This window comes from Esox lucius, chromosome 25, assembly GCF_011004845.1.
Source record: "Esox lucius isolate fEsoLuc1 chromosome 25, fEsoLuc1.pri, whole genome shotgun sequence".
Classification (NCBI taxonomy): domain Eukaryota; kingdom Metazoa; phylum Chordata; class Actinopteri; order Esociformes; family Esocidae; genus Esox; species Esox lucius.
In genome coordinates this window covers 22,099,420-22,122,466 of record NC_047593.1, presented here as the reverse complement: position 1 = coordinate 22,122,466, position 23,047 = coordinate 22,099,420, and the positions used below count along the sequence as shown (strand labels likewise).

The 23,047-nt window shown below is 41.9% G+C and overlaps 1 protein-coding gene across 1 annotated transcript; it reads right to left on the bottom strand.

Moving 5' to 3' along the window:
* Positions 1-486: 486 nt before the first annotated feature.
* Positions 487-22,249, bottom strand: cpe (carboxypeptidase E). Its single transcript, XM_013132107.4, has 10 exons — positions 21,470-22,249; positions 10,205-10,308; positions 8,278-8,370; positions 7,772-7,939; positions 7,574-7,691; positions 6,876-7,058; positions 5,415-5,554; positions 5,026-5,125; positions 1,519-1,637; positions 487-1,410 (listed from the first exon to the last, which is right to left on the bottom strand). The coding sequence occupies exons 1-10, from the start codon at positions 21,717-21,719 to the stop codon at positions 1,312-1,314; spliced, it is 1,374 nt and encodes a 457-aa protein (XP_012987561.1). The 5' UTR covers positions 21,720-22,249; the 3' UTR covers positions 487-1,311.
* Between the last annotated feature and the right edge of the window lie 798 nt (positions 22,250-23,047).

Below are 23,047 nucleotides of genomic sequence, written 5' to 3'. Positions count from 1 at the left end.
GAGTCAGATAGACGTGGAGGCAGGTAGAAAGACGGGGGCTCAGATATACAGGGAGTCAGATAGACAGGGAGTCAGATAGAGAGGGAGTCAGATAGACAGGGAGTCAGATAGAGAGGGAGTCAGATAGACATGGAGTCAGATAGACATGGAGTCAGATAGACAGGGAGTCAGATAGACAGCCCACTGAATGTATGAATCTGAAGCATCAAGTCATGATGTAATGAGTGACAGAAAGCCCAGTGACTAATTAATGTGTCTCAGTACTGTGTTCTGTCCCCCCAAAAAACGTTTTGAACAAAGTAGACTACGTTCTGTAGACTTCACCCTTTTGACAGAGTGAAGAAGATGCTGCATACAGGGCAAACTTAACTACTGCATACACACACTTGACTAAGTAGGTGTTGCCCAAAAGGGACATGCTAGAACATACTAGAACATGCTAAAAGGTGCCAGAGTGTACTAGCGTGTTGGAGTAAGGCAAGCGACAACATGATTTGGTGTTTTATTATTCATCATTAACAGGTTATTACAACTGCAACAACTTTACATTCCTCAAACCATCAATCATCAGGGAAGGTTGACAGATGGGCTCCAGCAAGGTATTCCTACCGAGAAGGGAGAGATATGCAGGTATGTGGACTTGGTCTGTGTTATTTAGAAAACCCACACTCACCCTTTACCCACCTAAGTATAATTTATAAGGACAGTAAATATATATAGATATATATGATATCATATCATTATTCTAGTGATAAAATGCAGTTTGTGATGCATTCAGTTAATAAATTTTTTTACAGCATAGAATGTACATGATACAAGCCTCTGTGTTTTCTGATTATAAATGTGAGAGTAACTAGTGTGTAAAAGTAGTGTGTGTGTGTGTGTGTGTTTGTGCGTTGTTTATGTGTGTGTGTTAGAGCAAGAAGTAAAAGAAACAATAAGAACATAAAACGTTATTTTGACGAGTGAATATTCATCGTCTCAATTTACATAATTAAATACTTAGTCATTGGCTATTGAGATGTCTGTTACTGTGGTTACTGGGGACATGACGATAAAGAACACAACAGGAAGTGACAAACAATGATGCCGCTGCCCTTCACCAATCACAAACCTCCTGGAGATGGTTGTGTATCTCCAGGTAGAGAATGGGGTAACCCATGACAAGAACCATTAAAGCAGATTAAAGACAGACAAATAAAATGAATAAAATGTATGTGGGCAGGAATTACACCCATTTCTGGACACAAGAGCCAATCAACCCGTCAACCAATCATGGATGTGCCAGTGGCCTCATGGACCGATCAGTCTTCAGAAGTTGAGTGTCTCTGACATCATCTTCCACCAGTCCATTAACTCCTCCTTCTCCTCCTCCTTCCTCTCCACCAAGGACTCCAGCTCAAAGTCCACCTGAATATAGACACACACACACACAAAAACACACATACATGTGGTTGTCATGGTGTTGTGGTTGCCATGGTGTTGTGGTTGTCATGGTTTTATGGGGATCAGTCTTACCCTGACAGCAGGGCTATAGGGTACAGCCACCTTCTTGACAACAGTCAGGTAACCAGGAGCGGAAGCAGACACCTTGTAATTCCCAGCCGCCAGGAGACGCCAGTAGTCCCCGTCCTTAGCTAGAATGAAGACATAATAATTATTATCCCCGTCCTTAGCTAGAATGAATGCATAATCATCATTATCCCCGTCCTTAGCTAGAATGAATACATAATAATCATCCACTTCCTTAGCTAGAATAAATACATAATAATCATCATCCCATTCCTTAGCTAGAATAAATACATAATAATCTTTATCCCCATCCTTAGCTAGAATGAATATATAATCATCATTATCCCCATCCTTAGCTAGAATCAATAGATAATAATCTTTATCCTTGTCCTTTGTTATAATCAATAAAAAAAAAATGTATCATCACCGTTATCTACAATCATTAGATAATCATTATGAATGTCCTTGGAATCAATAATCAGATAATCATCCATTTCATCATCATCCTCCATCATCCAGAATCAATACTTGTTTAGTTAAATTCATTATCTACTGCTCATAAAAATTAAGGGAACACTGAAATCACACATCGGGTGATTGATGAATGAAATACATTAAAGATCTAAAATTGTTTAATTAGTTGAGAACAAAATGATGTAACAACCGTCAATGGAAACCAAAATCAACAACCAATGGAGGGCTGGATTCAAACACTGAAAATCTAAGTAAACAACTGAAATCACAGGCTGTTCCAACATGCGTGAATTTCATCACAGCAACTCATATTGTGATTCAGGAATGTGTGTGGCCCCCACGGGCCTGTATGCACTCCTGATAATGTCTGGACATGGATCAAGGCATCAGTGAGCTCCTGGACAGTCTGTGGTGCAACTTGGCGGCGTCAGATGCACAGACCCATAACATCCCAGAAGTTCTCAATTGGATTCAGGTCTGGGGAACATGAGGGCCAGTCAATGGCATCAAGGCCTTCGTCATCCAGGAACGTTCCATGCCCTCTGGCCACACGAGGCTGGGCATTGTCCTGCACCAGGAGGAACCCAGGGCCCACTGCACCAGCGTAAGGTCTGAGGATGGGTCTGTGGATTTCATCCTGGTACCTAACAGCAGTCAGGGTACTGTTAGCTAGCACATGGAGGTCTGTGCGACCCTCCAAGGATATGCCTCCCCAGACCATCACTGACCCACCGCCAAACCGGTCATGCTGGATGATGTTGCAGGCAGCATAATGTTCACCACAGTGTCTCCAGACACTTCTGTCACATGTGTTCCGTATGAACCTGCTCTCATCTCTGAAGAGAACAGGGCGCCAATCTGCCAATTCTCGTGTTCTCTGGAGAATGCCTATTGAGCTGCACGGTGCTGGGCTGTGAGCACAGGTCCCACTAGAGGACGTCTGGCCCTCATGTCACCCTCATGGAGTAGGTTTCTGACAGTTTGGTTAGGAACATTCAGACCAGTAGCCCGCTGGAGGACATTTTGTAGGGCTCTAGCAATGCTCCTCCAGTTCCTCCTTGCAAAAAAAGGGGCAGATACTGGAATGCTGGTTTGATACCCTTCTACGGCCCTGTCCATCTCTCCTCGTGTAACGGCCCGTCTCCTGGTATCTCCTCCATGCTCTTGAGACTGTACTGGGGGACACAGCAAACCTGCTTGCGATGGCTCGTACTGATGTGCCATCCTGGAGGAGCTGGACTACCTGTGCAACATGAATGGGCTGCAGGTACCGCCTCATACTACCAGTAGTGACAAGGACACTAGCAAAACGCAATACTAGAAAATAATCAATCAGGAAGAATAAGAAGAGAGCATCTGTATATGGCCACCACCTGCAAAACCATTCCCTTTTTGGGGGTTGTCTTACTATTGCCTCTCCAATACACCTGTTGTCACTTTCATTTGCACAGGTGACATAGATTCACCATCGCTTATGCTTCCTGACTGGACAGATTGACATCCCTGAAGTTTAATTGACTTGGCGTTATACTGTGATGATTACGTGTTCCCTTAATTTTTTTGAGCAGTGTATAATCATTAATACCAAAATGACAATCAATCAATACATAATCATTCATATAATAATAGCATAACAATCATCGTTTGCAACCCATCTATACACTCACCTTAAGGATTATTAGGAACACCATACTAATACTGTGTTTGACCCCCTTTCGCCTTCAGAACTGCCTTAATTCTATGTGGCATGGATTCAACAAGGTGCTGAAAGCATTCTTTAGAAATGTTGGCCCATATTGATAGGATAGCATCTTGCAGTTGATGGAGATTTGTGGGATGCACATCCAGGGCACGAAGCTCCCGTTCCACCACATCCCAAAGATGCTCTATTGGGTTGAGATCTGGTGACTGTGGGGGGCATTTCAGTACAGTGAACTCATTGTCATGTTCAAGAAACCAATTTGAAATGATTCGAACTTTGTGACATGGTGCATTATCCTGCTGGAAGTAGCCATCAGAGGATGGGTACATGGTGGTCATAAAGGGATGGACATTGTCAGAAACAATGCTCAGGTAGGCCGTGGCATTTAAACCATGCCCAATTGGAACTAAGGGGCCTAAAGTGTGCCAAGAAAACATCCCCCACACCATTACACCACCACCACCAGCCTGCACAGTGGTAACAAGGCATGATGGATCCATGTTCTCATTCTGTTTACGCCAAATTCTGACTCTACCATCTGAATGTCTCAACAGAAATCGAGACTCATCAGACCAGGCAACATTCTTCCAGTCTTCAACTGTCCAATTTTGGTGAGCTTGTGCAAATTGTAGCCTCTTTTTTCTATTTGTAGTGGAGATGAGTGGTACCCGGTGGGGTCTTCTGCTATTGTAGCCCATCCGCCTCAAGGTTGTGCGTGTTGTGGCTTCACAAATGCTTTGCTGCATACCTCGGTTGTAACGAGTGGTTATTTCAGTCAAAGTTGCTCTTCTATCAGCTTGAATCAGCCGGCCCATTCTCCTCTGACCTCTAGCATCAACAATGCATTTTCGCCCACAGGACTGCCGCATACTGGATGTTTTTCCCTTTTCACAGCATTCTTTGTAAACCCTAGAAATGGTTGTGCGTGAAAATCCCAGTAATTGAGCAGATTGTGAAATACTCAGACCGGCCCGTCTGGCACCAACAACCATGCCACGATCAAAATTGCTTAAATCACCTTTCTTTCCCATTCTGACATTCAGTTTGGAGTTCAGGAGATTGTCTTGACCAGGACCACACCCCTAAATGCATTGAAGCAACTGCCATGTGATTGGTTGATAAGATAATTGCATTAATGAGAAATTTAACAGGTGTTCCTAATAATCCTTTAGATGAGTGTACATATTAAACAATAATTAATTAAGTAATCAATATTGTTTTCATTGCACATTGCTACTCATCAACAAACAAACAACAATGGAAAACACTTGAAAGGCTGACTAAGAGGCCAGTGATTGTATATGGTGGGCTGAGAGAAGGGTTGTCATTGGCTGTACCTGTAGTGATGTCATGATCAATGCCCTCAACTGAGATGGAGGCATTAAAGATGGCTCCGCCTTGAAGGTCACGCACAAAACCCTTTACACCACGATGCACCTACACACACACAGACACACACTATTTTGTTAGTGAAATAAGACACATTTCTATACATTTAGGAGTTAGGGCTAAGTTATGTTTAGGCATAAAATGTTGGATATTAAGGTTAATGTTAGGGTTAGAATTAAGGGTTAGTGTTAGAATTAGGGAAAGGGTTAGGATTATGGAAAGGGTTAAGGTTAGGATTAAGATTAAGGAAAGGGTTAGGGTTAAGATTAGGGAAAGGGAATAGAGAACGCAGATTTGTGGGTCAGGTTCCCACAAGGATAAAAACCAACATGTGTACCTGATCTATGTAGTTGACCAGGGAGTTCCGGTTCTCTTCCCAGTAAGTCTTCAAGGTGTCTTCAGGGGGAAACTTGTCACAGCTCAACTCCAGAGTTATCTCAAAACAGTTGCTGCTGAGGTAGTTAAAATCCTGCATGCCTACAGGGGTAATATATTTCAAATATTCTATATTGTTTTGGGAAATATTGGAGTGCTACTAGTGATAGTAGTAAAAGTAGTAGTAGGATTAGTAGTAGTGGTAGTATTATAATTAGTAGTAATGTGTGTGGGGATAGTATTATAATTAGCAGTAATATGTGTGGTGATAGTATTATAATTAGTAGTAATGTGTGTGTGTGTGTGTGTGTGTGACAGTATTATAATTAGTAGTAATGTATGTGTGTGTGATAGTATTATAATTAGCAGTAATGTGTGTGTGATAGTATTATAATTAGCAGTAATGTGTGTGTGGTGATAGTATTATAATTAGTAGTAATGTGTGTGTGGTGACAGTATTATAATTAGTAGTAATGTGTGTGTGTGGTGACAGTATTATAATTAGCAGTAATGTGTGTGTGGTGATAGTATTATAATTAGTAGTAATGTGTGTGTGGTGATAGTATTATAATTAGTAGTAATGTGTGTGTGGTGATAGTATTATAATTAGCAGTAATGTGTGTGTGGTGACAGTATTATAATTAGCAGTAATGTGTGTGTGTGGTGACAGTATTATAATTAGCAGTAATGTGTGTGTGGTGATAGTATTATAATTAGTAGTAATGTGTGTGTGGTGATAGTATTATAATTAGTAGTAATGTGTGTGTGGTGATAGTATTATAATTAGTAGTAATGTGTGTGTGGTGATAGTATTATAATTAGCAGTAATGTGTGTGTGGTGATAGTATTATAATTAGCAGTAATGTGTGTGTGGTGATAGTATTATAATTAGTAGTATGTGTGTGTGGTGATAGTATTATAATTAGTAGTAATGTGTGTGTGGTGATAGTATTATAATAAGCAGTAATGTGTGTGGTGACAGTATTATAATTAGTAGTATGTGTGTGTGGTGATAGTATTATAATAAGCAGTAATGTGTGTGGTGATAGTATTATAATAAGCAGTAATGTGTGTGGTGATAGTATTATAATTAGCAGTAATGTGTGTGTGGTGACAGTATTATAATTAGCAGTAATGTGTGTGTGGTGATAGTATTATAATAAGCAGTAATGTGTGTGGTGATAGTATTATAATTAGTAGTATGTGTGTGTGGTGATAGTATTATAATTAGCAGTAATGTGTGTGTGGTGACAGTATTATAATTAGCAGTAATGTGTGTGTGGTGATAGTATTATAATAAGCAGTAATGTGTGTGGTGATAGTATTATAATAAGCAGTAATGTGTGTGGTGATAGTATTATAATTAGTAGTATGTGTGTGTGGTGATAGTATTATAATTAGTAGTATGTGTGTGTGGTGATACCTCCGGGCACGCTGTACCAGGCCCCTCCATTAGTGATGCCGTCAGTGAAACTTGTGTCATCATCATTCTTCCTACAGGGGGCGCGCTGCGCGTCGGACATCACAGGGTTGAACTGGGAGTAGGCTTTCGCCAGGGACTTAAAGGTCACGTCATCAGGACTCGCACTGTACTCATGGGTGGAGCCTGTGTGAAGAGAATCAGCCTTGCCTATATCATTAACACAATTAGCCTGTCCTGAATCATTATCACAACCAGCCTGTCCTGTATCATTAACCGGTCCTGTTTAATTAACACTATCAGCCCGTCTTGTATCATTAACCTGTTCTGTATCATTAACACAATCAGCCTGTCCTGTATCATTAGCACAGGGCTGGCCAACCCTGTTCCTGGAGAGCCACAGTCCTGTAGGTTTTCTCTTCAGCCTCATTTGTGACTAACCTGAGTCTGATTTTCATCCCACTACTAATTAGGTCAGGTGTGCTGATTAACACAATCAGCCTGTTCTGTATCATTATCACAATCAGTCTGTCCTATATCATTATAACAACCAGTCTGTCCTATATCATTATAACAATCAGTCTGTCCTGTATCATTATAACAATCAGTCTGTCCTATATCATTATAACAATCAGTCTGTCCTGTATCATTATAACAATCAGTCTGTCCTGTATCATTATCAGTACTAATAAAGGGTTTACCACTGCGAGTCTCATCATAGGGGTAGTTGGCTACCACATCTCCTCCATGCAGATTAGCTGACAGGACGAAAGGGATGTCCATGATCCAGCCAATCACAGCCTTGGTCTCTGGGGCTAGCTGGAGACATCATACACACAATTACACAGGTGAATACACACACACACACACACACACAGGCAGGTTCAGGAGTATGTAACCTTGGGATTTTCATCCACAGCCTTCTTCATGTTGTTTAGCAGGTGGTGATTGGCTCCACCCTCTTTCTCGTTGCCATAGACGATACGGTCAAGGTCAGGGAAGTTCCTGTTCAGGTCGATGCCCTGGGCGTTACTGCGACCTACAAACCAGTCCTTCAGCTCCCCTGACTAACACAGACAGCGAGAGAGAGACCTTAGAGCATTTCACCAGTAACGGAAAGGTTGTGGGATTGAATCCCGGCACATGAATGTTACTTTGTCCTTCAGTTAATCCTAACTGCTCCTGTGTAACACTCAGCAAAAGACTGTTTGCTGAATGACGTAAATGTAAAATGTAAAGAGAGGGGAGAAGTGGTAAAAGAAGAAGAGAAAAAGATAGAGACCGAAAGGGAGAAATAGATCTAGGGACAAAGAAAGAGGGGGGAAAGAGAGGGAGGACAGAAGGAGAAAAGGTGAATGAGTAAACATGTATGTGTTTATATTAATATATCTAATATCTGTGTTACCTGAGAGGCAGCCTTCTCAAAGCCGTCAGGGTTCATTGACGGCATCAGGTGAATACGTGTGGTGTGGATCAGCTCGATGATCGACTCATTTCCCTGTTACCACACAACAACATATTCAGTCTGTGATCGACTCGTTGCCCTGTTACCACACAACAACATATTCAGTCTGTGATCAACTTGTTGCCCTGTTACCACACAACAACATATTCAGTCTGTGATCGACTCGTTGCCCTGTTACCACACAACAACATATTCAGTCTGTGATCGACTCGTAGCCCTGTTACCACACAACAACATATTCAGTCTGTGATCGACTCGTTGCCCTGTTACCACACAACAACATATTCAGTCTGTGATCGACTCGTAGCCCTGTTACCACACAACAACATATTCAGTCTGTGATTGACTCGTTGCCCTGTTACCACACAACAACATATTCAGTCTGTGATCGACTCGTTGCCCTGTTACAAAACAACAACATATTCAGTCTGTGATCGACTCGTTGCCCTGTTACAACACAACAACATATTCAGTCTGTGATCGACTCGTGGCCCTGTTACCACACAACAACATATTCAGTCTGTGATCGACTCGTGGCCCTGTTACCACACAACAACATATTCAGTCTGTGATCGACTCGTGGCCCTGTTACCACACAACATATCCAGTCCGTGATTGACTCGTGGCCCTGTTACAACACAACAACATATTCAGTCTGTGATCGACTCGTGGCCCTGTTACAACACAACAACATATTCAGTCTGTGATCAACTCGTAGCCATGTTACAACACAACAACATATATTCTGTCTGTTCTGGCCCAGGTGTGTTAGTGTCACTTGTGTGTTCTGGCCCAGGTGTGTTAGTGTTACCTGTTGGTTCTGGACCAGGTGTATTAGTGTTACCTGTGTGTTCTAGACCAGGTGTGTTAGTGTTACCTGTGTGTTCTAGACCAGGTGTGTCAGTGTTACCTGTGTGTTCTAGACCAGGTGTGTTAGTGTTCCCTGTGTGTTCTAGACCAGGTGTGTTAGTGTTACCTATGTGTTCTAAACCAGGTGTGTTAGTGTTACCTGTGTGTTCTAGACCAGGTGTGTTAGTGTTACCTGTGTGTTCTAGACCAGGTGTGTTAGTGTTACCTGTGTGTTCTAGACCAGGTGTGTTAGTGTTACCTGTGTGTTCTAGACCAGGTGTGTTAGTGTTACCTGTGTGTTCTAGACCAGGTGTGTTAGTGTTACCAGTGTGTTCTAGACCAGGTGTGTTAGTGTTACCTGTGTGTTCTAGACCGGGTGTGTTAGTGTTACCTGTGTGTTCTAGACCAGGTGTGTTAGTGTTACCTGTGTGTTCTAGACCAGGTGTGTTAGTGTTACCTGTGTGTTCTGAACCAGGTGTGTTAGTGTTACCTGTGTGTTCTGAACCAGGTGTGTTAGTGTTACCTGTGTGTTCTAGACCGGGTGTGTTAGTGTTACCTGTGTGTTCTAGACCGGGTGTGTTAGTGTTACCTGTGTGTTCTAGACCAGGTGTGTTAGTGTTACCTGTGTGTTCTAGACCAGGTGTGTTAGTGTTACCTGTGTGTTCTGAACCAGGTGTGTTAGTGTTACCTGTGTGTTCTGAACCAGGTGTGTTAGTGTTACCTGTGTGTTCTAGACCAGGTGTGTTAGTGTTACCTGTGTGTTCTAGACCAGGTGTGTTAGTGTTCCCTGTGTGTTCTAGACCAGGTGTGTTAGTGTTACCTGTGTGTTCTAAACCAGGTGTGTTAGTGTTACCTGTGTGTTCTAGACCAGGTGTGTTAGTGTTACCTGTGTGTTCTAGACCAGGTGTGTTAGTGTTACCTGTGTGTTCTAGACCAGGTGTGTTAGTGTTACCTGTGTGTTCTAGACCAAGTGTGTTAGTGTTACCTGTGTGTTCTAGACCGGGTGTGTTAGTGTTACCTGTTGGTACTGGTTACAGAGGTACTGTGCCAGGTAGACAATGAGTTCCCGTCCTACTGCCTCATTGCCATGCATGTTGCCAATGTATTTAAACTCCGGCTCACCTGGGGAGACAAACACATTCACACACATCCTATGAACACACATTCATTAGGTGAATACATACACATTTAGGTAACACACACATTTCGGTTAGGTTGAGTTGTTTGTCTGTGTACTGTATGTAGTTGTCTGTCTGTGTAGTGTATGTAGTTGTCTGTGTACTGTATGTAGTTGTCTGTGTACTGTATGTAGTTGTCTGTCTGTGTACTGTATGTAGTTGTCTGTCTGTGTACTGTATGTAGTTGCCTGTGTACTGTATGTAATTGTCTGTGTACTGTATGTAGTTGTCTGTCTGTGTGCTGTATGTAGTTGTCTGTGTACTGTATGTAGTTGTCTGTCTGTGTACTGTATGTAGTTGTATGTGTACTGTATGTAGTTGTATGTGTACTGTATGTAGTTGTCCATCTGTGTACTGTATGTAGTTGTCCGTCTGTGTACTGCATGTAGTTGTCTGTCTGTGTACTGTATGTAGTTGTCCGTCTGTGTACTGCATGTAGTTGTCCGTCTGTGTACTGCATGTAGTTGTCCGTCTGTGTACTGCATGTAGTTGTCTGTCTGTGTACTGTATGTAGTTGTCTGTCTGTGTACTGTATGTAGTTGTCTGTGTACTGTATGTAGTTGTCTTTGTACTGTATGTAGTTGTCTGTGTACTGTATGTAGTTGTCTTTGTACTGTATGTAGTTGTCTGTCTACTGTATGTAGTTGTCCGTCTGTGTACTGTATGTAGTTGTCTGTCTGTGTACTGCAAGTAGTTGTCTGTCTGGGTACTGTATATAGTTGTTTGTCTGTGAATGTAGTTTTCTTCCTTTCTTTCTGTATTTTATTCGACTGACTGGAAAATCAGAGTACCTCTAAATCTGTAGTTTTCAAACCTGTTCTCATTTAAGTTGTAGCTCTGAAAAGCTGATTAACTTAATGTCTTGATGATTTGTTGACAATCTGATTCACCAACTGTCTTAATGATTAGTTGAAAGATGAATCATGTGGACTGACTCTGGAAAAGTTCAAATACTTGAAGAACAATTAAGAACCTCGGTACCAGAAGACCAAACGTAAATAATTATAAAAATGATCTAAGATCTTCTTCTGACCAGTAGAGGGCAGCCATTACAGGCCCATCGCTGAAAGAGATACATGGTCATGGTGAAAAGACAAGTTACAGCACAAACACACACACACACACAAACACACACACACACACACGCACACCCAACCGCACAAACACTAACACACACAAACAAACACACACACACACACGCAAACCCAACCGCACAAACACTAACACACACAAACAAACACACACACACACACACACGCACACCCAACCGCACAAACAGTAACACACACAAACAAACACACACACACACACACACACACGCACACCCAACCGCACAAACACTAACACACACAAACACACACACACACACGCACACCCAACCGCACAAACACTAACACACATAAACACACACACACACACACCCAACCGCACAAACACTAACACACACAAACACACACACACACGCACACCCAACCGCACAAACACTAACACACACAAACAAACACACACACACACGCACACCCAACCGCACAAACACTAACACACACAAACACACACACAAAGAAAAAGGCCTGGTAACAGCAGGCGCCTGTCGCTTTTGGAGTCATCTTTGTTTTCTTCTGTTCAGTGTGTGTGTGTGTTTGATGTCTGAATCTAGTTCTGGGCTGCTACTAAGAGGACCCAAATTAACTCTCCATTACACAGGACGTTTTAAACACACACACACTAGCACTTCGTAATGTGTTACTGCTGCAGATGTTAAGCTATGCCACACACTCATCCAGAAAAACCCTGTGTGTGTGCGTGCGTGCGTGTGTGTGTGCGTGTGTGTGTGTGTGTGTGTGTGCGTGTGTGTGTGTGTGTGTGTGTGTGTGCGTGCGTGCGTGAAACCAACCAATCCTCTTGCTGACATTATGTCAGTCTGACACACTGACATGTGATCATCCTCTTCAACAATGTTTTGCATCATTGAACAGGTCTACAAGGAAGGACACTTAACCCTGCTAACACGCTTAACCCTGCTAACACGCTTAACCCTGCTAACACGCTTAACCCTGCTAACACGCTTAACCCTGCTAACACGCTTAACCCTGCTAACCCATCTAAACCCTACTAACCCATCTAAACCCGCTAACACACTTAACCCTGCTAACCCATCTAAACCCTGCAAACCCATCTAACCCTGCTAACCCATCTAAACCCTGCTAACCCATCTAAACCCTGCTAACCCGCTTAACCCTGCTAACACGCTTAACCCTGCTAACACGCTTAACCCTGCTAACCCATCTAAACCTGCTAACACGCTTAACCCTGCTAACCCATCTAAACCCGCTAACCCGTCTAAACCTGCTACAATCCATTACCCTGCTAAACCCACAAACCCTTCTAAACTTGTTAGCCAGGGCTAGACCAGGTAACCCTTCTAAACCTCCATACCCTGTAAAACTTGCTAACGCTTCTAAACCTTTTAAACCAGTAACTCTTCTACACCTGCCAACCAGGTCTGAACCCACTAACTCTGATAAACCCCTTAGCAAAGTCAGAAGAGTTAGCAGGTTTAGCAGGATTAGCAGGGCCAGAAGAGTTAGCAGGTTTAGCAGGATTAGCAGGTTAAGAAGAGTTAGCAGGTTTAGCAGGATTATCAGGTTAAAAAGGGTTAGCAGGATTATCAGGTTAAAAAGGGTTAGCAGGATTATCAGGTTAAGAAGGGTTAGCAGGATTATCAAGTTAAGAAGAGTTAGCAGGTTTAGCAGGATTATCAGGTTAAGAAGAGTTAGCAGGTTTAGCAGGATTATCAGGTTAAAAAGGGTTGGCAGGATTATCAGGTTAAGAAGAGTTAGCAGGATTAGCAGGTTAAGAAGGGTTAGCAGTGTGAAAAATCAATGAAAAAAGCATCTCCTATGATGACAATGTAAAAATGAGGCAAGAAATGTATCTCACTCTCTGTTTATCCTACCACTCTCTCCATTCATCTCTCCATCTCAGATAAATGGAGATGGACAGATAAACCGAGATGGAGAGTCAGTTATATATTTAGATGAAACACGGAAAAGCCCTAAAATTAGCTACTTTGGAAGCATGTGTTTCAGATATTAGGAAGTGGATGACAGAGAACGTCTTTCTTTCAATCTCAAGAAAAACAGAAATGCTTGTTTTAGAACCCAAGAAACAAAGAGCTTTGTTGGAAGATCTCACTGTGAACCTCGACGGCTGCATGGTCGTATCCCAAAAAACTGTAAGAAACCTCGGTGTTACCCTTAACCCTGACCTCTCCTTTGATGAACATATGAAATATCTCAAGAGTTGCTTATTTTCATCTTCGGAACATTGCAAAAATCTGAAACTTTCTATCAAAAACTGATGTATTAAAACTAATCCATGCTTTTGTTACTTCTAGAATAGATTACAACAATGCTTTCTTTCCAGTTACCCTGATAAATCAATAAATAAACGTCAATTAGTGCTGCACACTGCTGTTAGAATCCTAAATAGAACTAAAAAATTTGTTCCCCCAGATAGGGCCACAGTGTCACTGGATCCCCCTGTCTCAGCCCCAAGGTCTTACGCTGCTATATTATTGTACTGGGGGACTAGGGTCAGTTCTCCTTCTCCACTATAAATCCTTGTAATTCTAAAGAATACCTTTTCTAAATGTTCCCTGTCTCCTGCCCTGTTTAAACTTAGGAGGACATGAGGTTTGGAACACACCTCTGTAGTACCAGGCGTTAAAGACTTGTTGCTGTCCCTGTCCAAAGTCCTCCTGGTTGTGTTGCAGATCAAGAAGATACCTGACAATTTCAGCTGCCACTCTGCTGACCCCCCCGCCCCATGTTGTCCCTGTCCTTGTCCTTCTGGTCATGCTTCCGACCTGGACAAGGTTTAAATAGACTCTGGACTTTATTATTACAATTTCTACTCTTAATATCTCACCCGGCACAGCCAGAAGAGGACTGGTCACCCCTCTGAGACTGGTTCCTCTCTAGGTTTCTTCCTAAATTTCGGCCTTCTTAGAGAGTTTTTCCTAGCCACTGAAATTCAACACTACTGTTGTTTGTTCCTTGTGGTTTAAGGCCAGGTGTTTTGTAAAATCACTTTGTGACAACTGCTGATGTAAATAGGGCTTTAAAAATACATTTGATTGACTGATTTGAGTCAGATGGAGATGGAGAGATAAATGGAGCTGGAGAAACAGATGAAGAGACAGATGGAGATGGAGAGATAGATGGAGATGGAGAGATAGATGGAGAGATAGATGGAGCTGGAGAAACAGATGAAGAGACAGATGGAGATGGTTAGATAGATGGAGATTGAGACCAGCTGGTTTTAGGACTGTGTTCACAAACTCAAACAGATCGCTCAGAGCCCCAGGAGAGCAACACCATCAGACCCAAACAAATAATCACAAAACAAAATTACAACTACTTGACACACTGGAAGAAATAAATTATTGGAGTATTGGAATGCTACATTACCCTAAACAGAAAGATTTACCAGAACACAGTGACTGACCCAGAATTAAGACAAAACCTCCCTATGTACAGACTCAGAGATCATGGTCTTGACTGTGTACAGATGCAGTGATCATGGTCCTGACAATGTACAGACTCAGTGATCATGGTCCTGACTATGTACAGACTCAGTGATCATGGTCTTGACTATGTACAGACTCAGTGATCATGGTCTTGACTACGTACAGACTCAGTGATCATGGTCTTGACTTTTTACAGACTCAGTGATCATGGTCTTGACTATGTACAGACTCAGTGATTATGGCCTTGTCTATGTACAGACTCAGCGATCATGGTCTTGACTATGTACAGACTCAGTGATCATGGTCTTAACCATGTAGAGACTCAGTGATCATGGTCTTAACCATGTAGAGACTCAGTGATCATGGTCTTGACTATGTACAGACTCAGTGATCATGGTCTTGACTATGTACAGACTCAGTGATCATGGTCTTGACTATGTACAGACTCAGTGATCATGGTCTTAACTATGTACAGACTCAGTAATCATGGTCTTGACTATGTACAGACTCAGTGATCATGGTCTTAACCATGTAGAGACTCAGTGATCATGGTCTTGACTATGTACAGACTCAGTGATCATGGTCTTGACTATGTACAGACTCAGTGATCATGGTCTTGACTATGTACAGACTCAGTGATCATGGTCTTAACTATGTACAGACTCAGTGATCATGGTCTTGACTATGTACAGATTCAGTGATCATGGTCTTGACTATGTACAGACTCAGTGATCATGGTCTTGACTATGTAGAGATTCAGTGATCATGGTCTTGACTATGTACAGATTCAGTGATCATGGTCTTGACTATGTACAGAGTCAGTGATCATGGTCTTAACCATGTAGAGACTCAGTGATCATGGTCTTGACTATGTGCTATGCAGGGTTCAACCCTAGCCATGGCCCACATAAAGTAGTGATTAGGATTTGTCTAGGATGTTATAGGAAGCCTCAATTAACACTGTTGTTACATTGCAACTGTTTCTGATGGAATTTCCAAGTATGCATCCGTGCATGCTTTTTAGGGTACTATAGACCACAACCCCTTGCGCAGAGTAAAAGAGGAGGGGTTTCCACAATTCTCTTGTCTTTCCACTTGACAAATAAGTCAGTTATCGTCACCTATATTGATAGTTATTATATCAATGTCATTCACGAATGAAAGAAACAAATGTTGTTATGCCATGAAATGAAATAGTTTTTGCAGTGTAAAGTTTATCTTCAGTCAATTCTTTTGACTATTCCAAGTAGTTAGTAGATACTAGTAAGCCTTTTACTGGCTAATAAGCTGTTAAAACAGTTCATAGATGCTATTTATGATGGAGGCAAACTTAATAAATGTTAATCAGTTTAACACAATGCTTAATGGTGTCTAGCTAAATATTCAAACTTGGCGTGAAGTTATTGAAGTCATTGTATTCATTACTGTATAGCTAGCCATCTACAGTAATCTCTTTCTAATTGTATGCGCTGAACGTGGAGTAGCAACCCTGTTATAACTGCTGTTGCTTTGGATTTTAGCTAATGTAGGGAACTAGTTTTGAGAACCGTGGAGTTTCAACTAATTGGTTTAACAATGCAGAAGTGTCCCGACACTGTGCACACATATAGCTTAGTGGTTAAAGACACAGTCTGTCACATAGGAGACCCCAGGTTGAATCCAACTAGGGTCATTCATCTTTTCTAATCGCAGGGCAGCTGAACTAGGCTTGTTTTCACTTACATTTGGCAATGTAAATAAATGTTTCCCATGCTAATCAAGTGTATGAAATTGAAATGAGACAGAAAGACAGAGCCAGGGAAATGTAGAGAATTAAAAAAGTAAAACTGAACCCATGTTCACGTCTGCCTAATAATTATCAAACCAACCCTACCATGGCAGTGAAATGTGGCCTAATATTAAAAAAACAATGCATAGTTGGAAAAAATGGAGAATTAAAAACAACCATTTTGCTGAAGCATATTCCTGAAACATATTGCTGAAGCATATTCCCACTAACCATGCAAGCAGGGGGAAGTAGGAACACACAAAAGACATGCAAATTCTGGGCACATGTAGTCCAATCAAATAAAGGTTCTGTGTCAAACTGCCCCCCAACACTAAGCAATAAGGAACAACACACACTGCACACACACTTCTCCCAGATTCACAGCACTTTTAAAGTAGGCTAAATAAGATGGAAAATAGTTACTAATATTACAGGACTGTATTATAATTATGTTTTTATATGTTTTGGTTTGTTGAATTACATTTGGGGTTTATGGAATTGCTGATTGCGCCACATTATTATAAGGTCCAATGACTGTCTGTCCGACTGACGTTTCTTCCTCCCTGTGTCATCGAGCCTCGCTTTGCTACTACTGGCCTCCTGAACTGCCTCAACACTCAGCTACCACCACTATAAACACTACCAGCTGTCACCACTATAAACACTATCAGCTGTCACCACTATAAACACTACCAGCTGTCACCACTATAAACACTACCAGCTGTCACCACTATAAACACTATCAGCTGTCACCACTATAAACACTATCAGCTGTCACCACTATAAACACTACCAGCTATCACCACTATAAACACTACCAGCTGTCACCACTATAAACACTATCAGCTGTCACCACTATAAACACTATCAGCTGTCATCACAATCAACACTATCAGCTGTCACCACTATAAACACTACCAGCTGTCACCACTATCAAAACTATCAGCTGTCATCACAATCAACACTAACACCTGTCACCAGTATCAACACAACCAGCTGTCATCACAATCAACACTGTCACCTGTCACCATTATCAACACTATCAGCTGTCACCACTATAAACACTATCAGCTGTCACCATTATAAACACTACCAGCTGTCACCACTATAAACACTATCAGCTGTCACCATTATAAACACTACCAGCTGTCACCACTATAAACACTATCAGCTATCACCACTATAAACACTATCAGCTGTCACCATTATAAATACTATCAGCTGTCACCACTATAAACACTATCAGCTATCACCACTATAAACACTATCAGCTGTCACCATTATAAACACTATCAGCTGTCACCACTATCAACACTATCAGCTATCACCACTATAAACACTATCAGCTGTCACCATTATAAACACTATCAGCTGTCACCACTATCAACACTATCAGCTGTCATCACAATCAACACTAACACCTGTCACCATTATCAACACTATCAGCTGTCACCACTATCAACTGTCACCATTATAAACACTACCAGCTGTCATCACAATCAACACTATCACCTGTCACCATTATCAACACTATCAGCTGTCACCACTATCAACACTATCAGCTATCACCACTATAAACACTACCAGCTGTCATCACAATCAACACTATCTTCTGTCACCACTATCAACACTATCAGCTATCACCACTATAAACACTACCAGCTGTCATCACAATCAACACTATCTTCTGTCACCACTATCAACACTATCAGCTGTCACCACTATCAACAATAAGTATGTCAACTTGTATGTGTGTGTGTGTGTGTGTGTGTGTATGTGTATGTGTTTTTGTGCAAATAGTGTTTGTAATGGGATGTGCCATCATTTGGTAGGATTATACACTTACTGATTACACACACAACAGAAAGAGAAAGACAGAGGCAGATAGAGAGGTAGAGAGGCAGAGAGATATACAGAGAGAGATGTAGACAGAGATACAGAAAGATATAGAGGGAGAGATACAGAGAGAGATGTAGACAGAGATACAGAAAGATATAGAGGGAGAGATACAGAGAGAGATGTAGACAGAGATACAGAAAGATATAGAGGGAGAGATACAGAGAGATATATAAAGGGAGAAATAGAGAGAGAGAAAGAGGTAGAGAGAGATGTTGTGTTGACAGATGGTGGTTGCTGGAGCTCACTACTCTAAGCTGATCTGTCGTCATGGCAACCACAGCTATTTCAGATTCACCTTAAAGACTCAGCACTTCTCAGAACTCACAGCAAGATTAAACAGATGGATGACAGATAATTTCCTCTAAGTTCTTTCTTTCGAAATCTCATATTATTTCTCTGTCTCTTTCTTCTCATATTATTTCTCTGTCTCTTTCTTCATCCTTCTCTCGCTCTCTCTCTCTGTTTGGTGTGCTTAGTGTGTGTAACATGTGTGTATAATGTGTGTGTTGAAGTGTGGAAAGCTGGTTGCCGCTGGTGACATGATCTGAGTTGCATATGCAGGATGGATGGACACAAACACTCATGCTTGCGCACACCCACAGAATACTTACATTCTTTATAAAATATTGTATAAACGTAATAGTATATAAATAACTATTGCATAGTATGCTTTTTGCAATCACTGTAGTTTTTAAACATATACATCTGAAGTAGTAGTCCATTAATAACACAATTTCCAAGTACTGTGATGTTATACACATGAAATACAGTCTCATGTACCACGGCTATCAGCCAATAAGCATTCAGGATTCAAAGCACCTGGTTTATGATTTAATTCTGATTCCAATTAGCATTCAGGATTCGTAGCACCTGGTTTATGATTTAATTCTGATTCCAATTAGCATTCAGGATTCGTAGCACCTGGTTTATGATTTAATTCTGATTCCAATTAGCATTCAGGATTCGTAGCACCTGGTTAATGATTTCATTCTGATTCCAATTAGCATTCAGGATTCGTAGCACCTGGTTAATGATTTCATTCTGATTCCAGTTCTTCATTCTACCGTTGTTCGTTCTTCTGTTGTTGTTTTGTATTGAGTTGTAATCATTGCCTTTTTCATGCCTGGCTAGAATAGCTATATAGCCTTGCTAGGTAACAATGATGACAGACTAGTATTGGTCTTACACTCTTCATGGTTGTTTTGAAAATGAAAGAGCAATATGTAACAGATGGTGGTTGATGTATAATGATTTAAGTGTCAGCCAGACAGTATTTCATATTGGAGCGAAGCCAGTATAGAAACATTAGCTATTTAGCCTGTGCTGAGCTACCTAACCAATGTTTGAGGCAAAATAATTGAGTATTCATTTCTAGATGAATACAGTATGTACAGTAATGCTAATTCATTCACAGAAGCTTTTTTAAGGACAATGTTGCAAATTCGCTGCAGCAGATAACATATCCAGCTATAGCTGCGATCTTTCTAGCTTATTTAATTTATAAGGGCGATCCAGTAAATGCCTTAAAAATAAACCCCAAAACCGTCTTCGAGTAATAATTAAAACTGGGTTATTTGGAGAACCTTACAATAACTTAAATGGGCACCCCCACAGTTACATTTGAAGGACCCCTAAAGCAGGGTTATTCAACTCTTACCTTATGTTTCCATTCTACCTCATCATTAATATCACCCACATGGTGTCCCAAGTCTAAATGAGTCCCTGATTAGAGGGATGGAACGAAAACACAGAGTGGAACAGGCCTGGAGGTCAACACTTGAGTTTGAGGCCCCAAAGCAGTGGTTTTCAAACCTGTCCTTGGGGACCCCAAGTCAATCAGGGTATCTGAACCACTCCTGAGCTAAAACACCTGATTCAAATTGTCTGCTAATCCTCAAGCACTTGATTAATGAACCTGCTGTGGTAGTTCAGGGCATCAGCTCAGATGTAGAACATCAGGGGTTCCCCAAGGAGTGGGTTGAGAATGGATCCCCCCAAAACTATTTTATAGAGTGCAGACACCACCTCTGTCTGTGGTTGTGATGCTCTATATCTGTATGAGAAGTTGCTAGGTTACAGCTGTCCATCGAGGGTCTATAGTGACAATACTAAAGAACAGCCCATAATTCTATAACCATCAAGCCTTTAGCCTGCAAACCTTACAGGCAAACACAGGGCATCCCAACACTATCACCGCTCTGATGGATAAACAACTTCCGTTAGAGGCTAATAAAGTGAACCTATCTTTCCTTATTTCCTAACGATGTGTGATTGCAACAGGCTACTTAAATCGACTTGTGCTTCATTACCACTCATACTGTCGCTATAACGGGGTGAAGATGGTTGACGCCATCTACCTTGCGGTATCCATTTGCCATGGTTGTCTGATCCGAGCCAGAGCAATCACCAAGCATTCAGCATCTCTCCCGGAGCACGGTACGGTGTCGTGATTTCTCTCTCCTCCCGTAAAATGGCGGCGATGCCTGTTTCATCTACCATCCCACACCCTCCCAGCGGGCTGACACGCACACACATACACACACTGCGGGTATTATAACTAGGAGGACACGACACCTGTGCAAGCATCTTCCTAACCTACACACACCCCCTAACCGCGATTTGGACTACATAAACAAACTCAAACACTGGTATCACAATGGGGTAAAAGTAAGATATATTTCACACTGAATATACGCACCGAACTCGAATAGGCACACAGGCAAATACACACGTATTCACAAACACAATGCTTTTTTATGACTCAACGTGACTGCAAAAGAGTGCAGTAGACTATAGGCAGTGTATTCTAGCACGGCCATTCTAGCACGGGGTTGTCATATTATTTTACTGAAATAATAAACAGATGCGAGTGTGTGAGTGTTTAGGGTGTGGGTGGATGTCACTGACCAGGCTCGTGCGTCCCAGGGTTGTCAGACATCTCCAACACCAGCAGCTCTCGGCCTTCGAAGCTCTCCCCCACTGTGTAGATGCGCGTGATGGACGGACACTGGAGCCATACCGACACAAGCGCCTTTCGCAGCTCCTCGTACCGGTGGTACTCGAATGAAATCTCCCCTTCCTCAGCTGCGCTAATGGGCCCGGTAACGGACAGGGCCGCCAGGGTCCCCAGCAACACCAACGACACGAACCGGTTCATTTTCCTGTTTCTTTCCGTCTCTGTCTGTCGGTAATACGTCAGCTCAATCCTTATCTCTACTGCAGCCTCGCTCTGGGATGTAGGCTGCAAAAATACCTCTCTTTCTGTCCTCTGCGGTGCGCGACTGTACCTGAGATCTGTCTCTCTCTACTCTCTCTTCATCCCTCTCTCTATCTCTGACAGACTGGGCGGGGCGTGTCTACTGCAGAGGAGAGATGCAGTGAAGTTGTACCACCACAAGTCCCCGGGTGACAGAGACAGCTTACTTCATGGAACAAAATACGCCACACATGGTAAACCTTGATAAGTCTTACCCTACAAAGATTGTAAAACCTGACAAGTCAGACCCTACGAAGCAGAGATGTGGACTCGAGTCACATTTTTGTAACTTGAGACTTGACTTGGTAAAAAGAAAATCCTTGCAACTTGACTTTGATTTGATGCCTATGACTTGTGCCTTGCACTTGAGCAGTACGACTCGATAGACGTGTTCAGACCTTCACCGCCCTCTCATCCACACCTCAGTCTGCTCACGCTGCCCCACGCTGACATACCTAGTGTTCTATGCTCTCATCACGCATCCATTGGATGGGGGGTGGGGACAACACAACAATACTCGACTCTAATTGGACTTTTCACAATGTCACTCGAACTAAGCTTCGCGTTCAGTTGTCAACCGTAGGCCGTCAATTCGGACGTGATTGAGAACTAGCTGTCTTGGCGTCTGGATTGGTTCTGGAAATGGTTACATTTCGATGTGGGGGGTGAGGATGGCGTTGCGGGGAGGAAATGACAGCAATGTGCAAAATATGCAAAACAAAAATTACTGATGCGATAGTCACTACGTCTATGAAATTACGGCTGTGCCAGGAAATGTCAGAATGAAATACTGTTGTAATAACGTTAACGAAATGGGAAGATGGTAAACTAGCATGTGTCTGATTCATGGAGGGTACAGTACGCTTTACCAATGAGATGCTCATGGCAGCTCTTCATTTCTTTAGCTAGGAATTTCTGATAATATTCTCAAATAAGCATGCAATGGCTCACCCCAGCGTTTTTGTTTTTAAGATCCTTACAGTACATAGGCTTCACTTTACTATAATTTTTTTACATTTAAATATACAAACACAATTGACAACATATAAATACATTAAGGAAGCATTAAGTTCCTTTAAGCTAATTCAAGAATCCACCAACAACAAAAAGATTTGCTTCTGTCCATGGTATAACAAAAATGTTCTTAACCATTGAAACAAAAAATGTGAAGCTTGTGACTTGAGTAATTTTGAGCTGTGGAACTTTGGAATTACTTGAGCCTTGCTCAT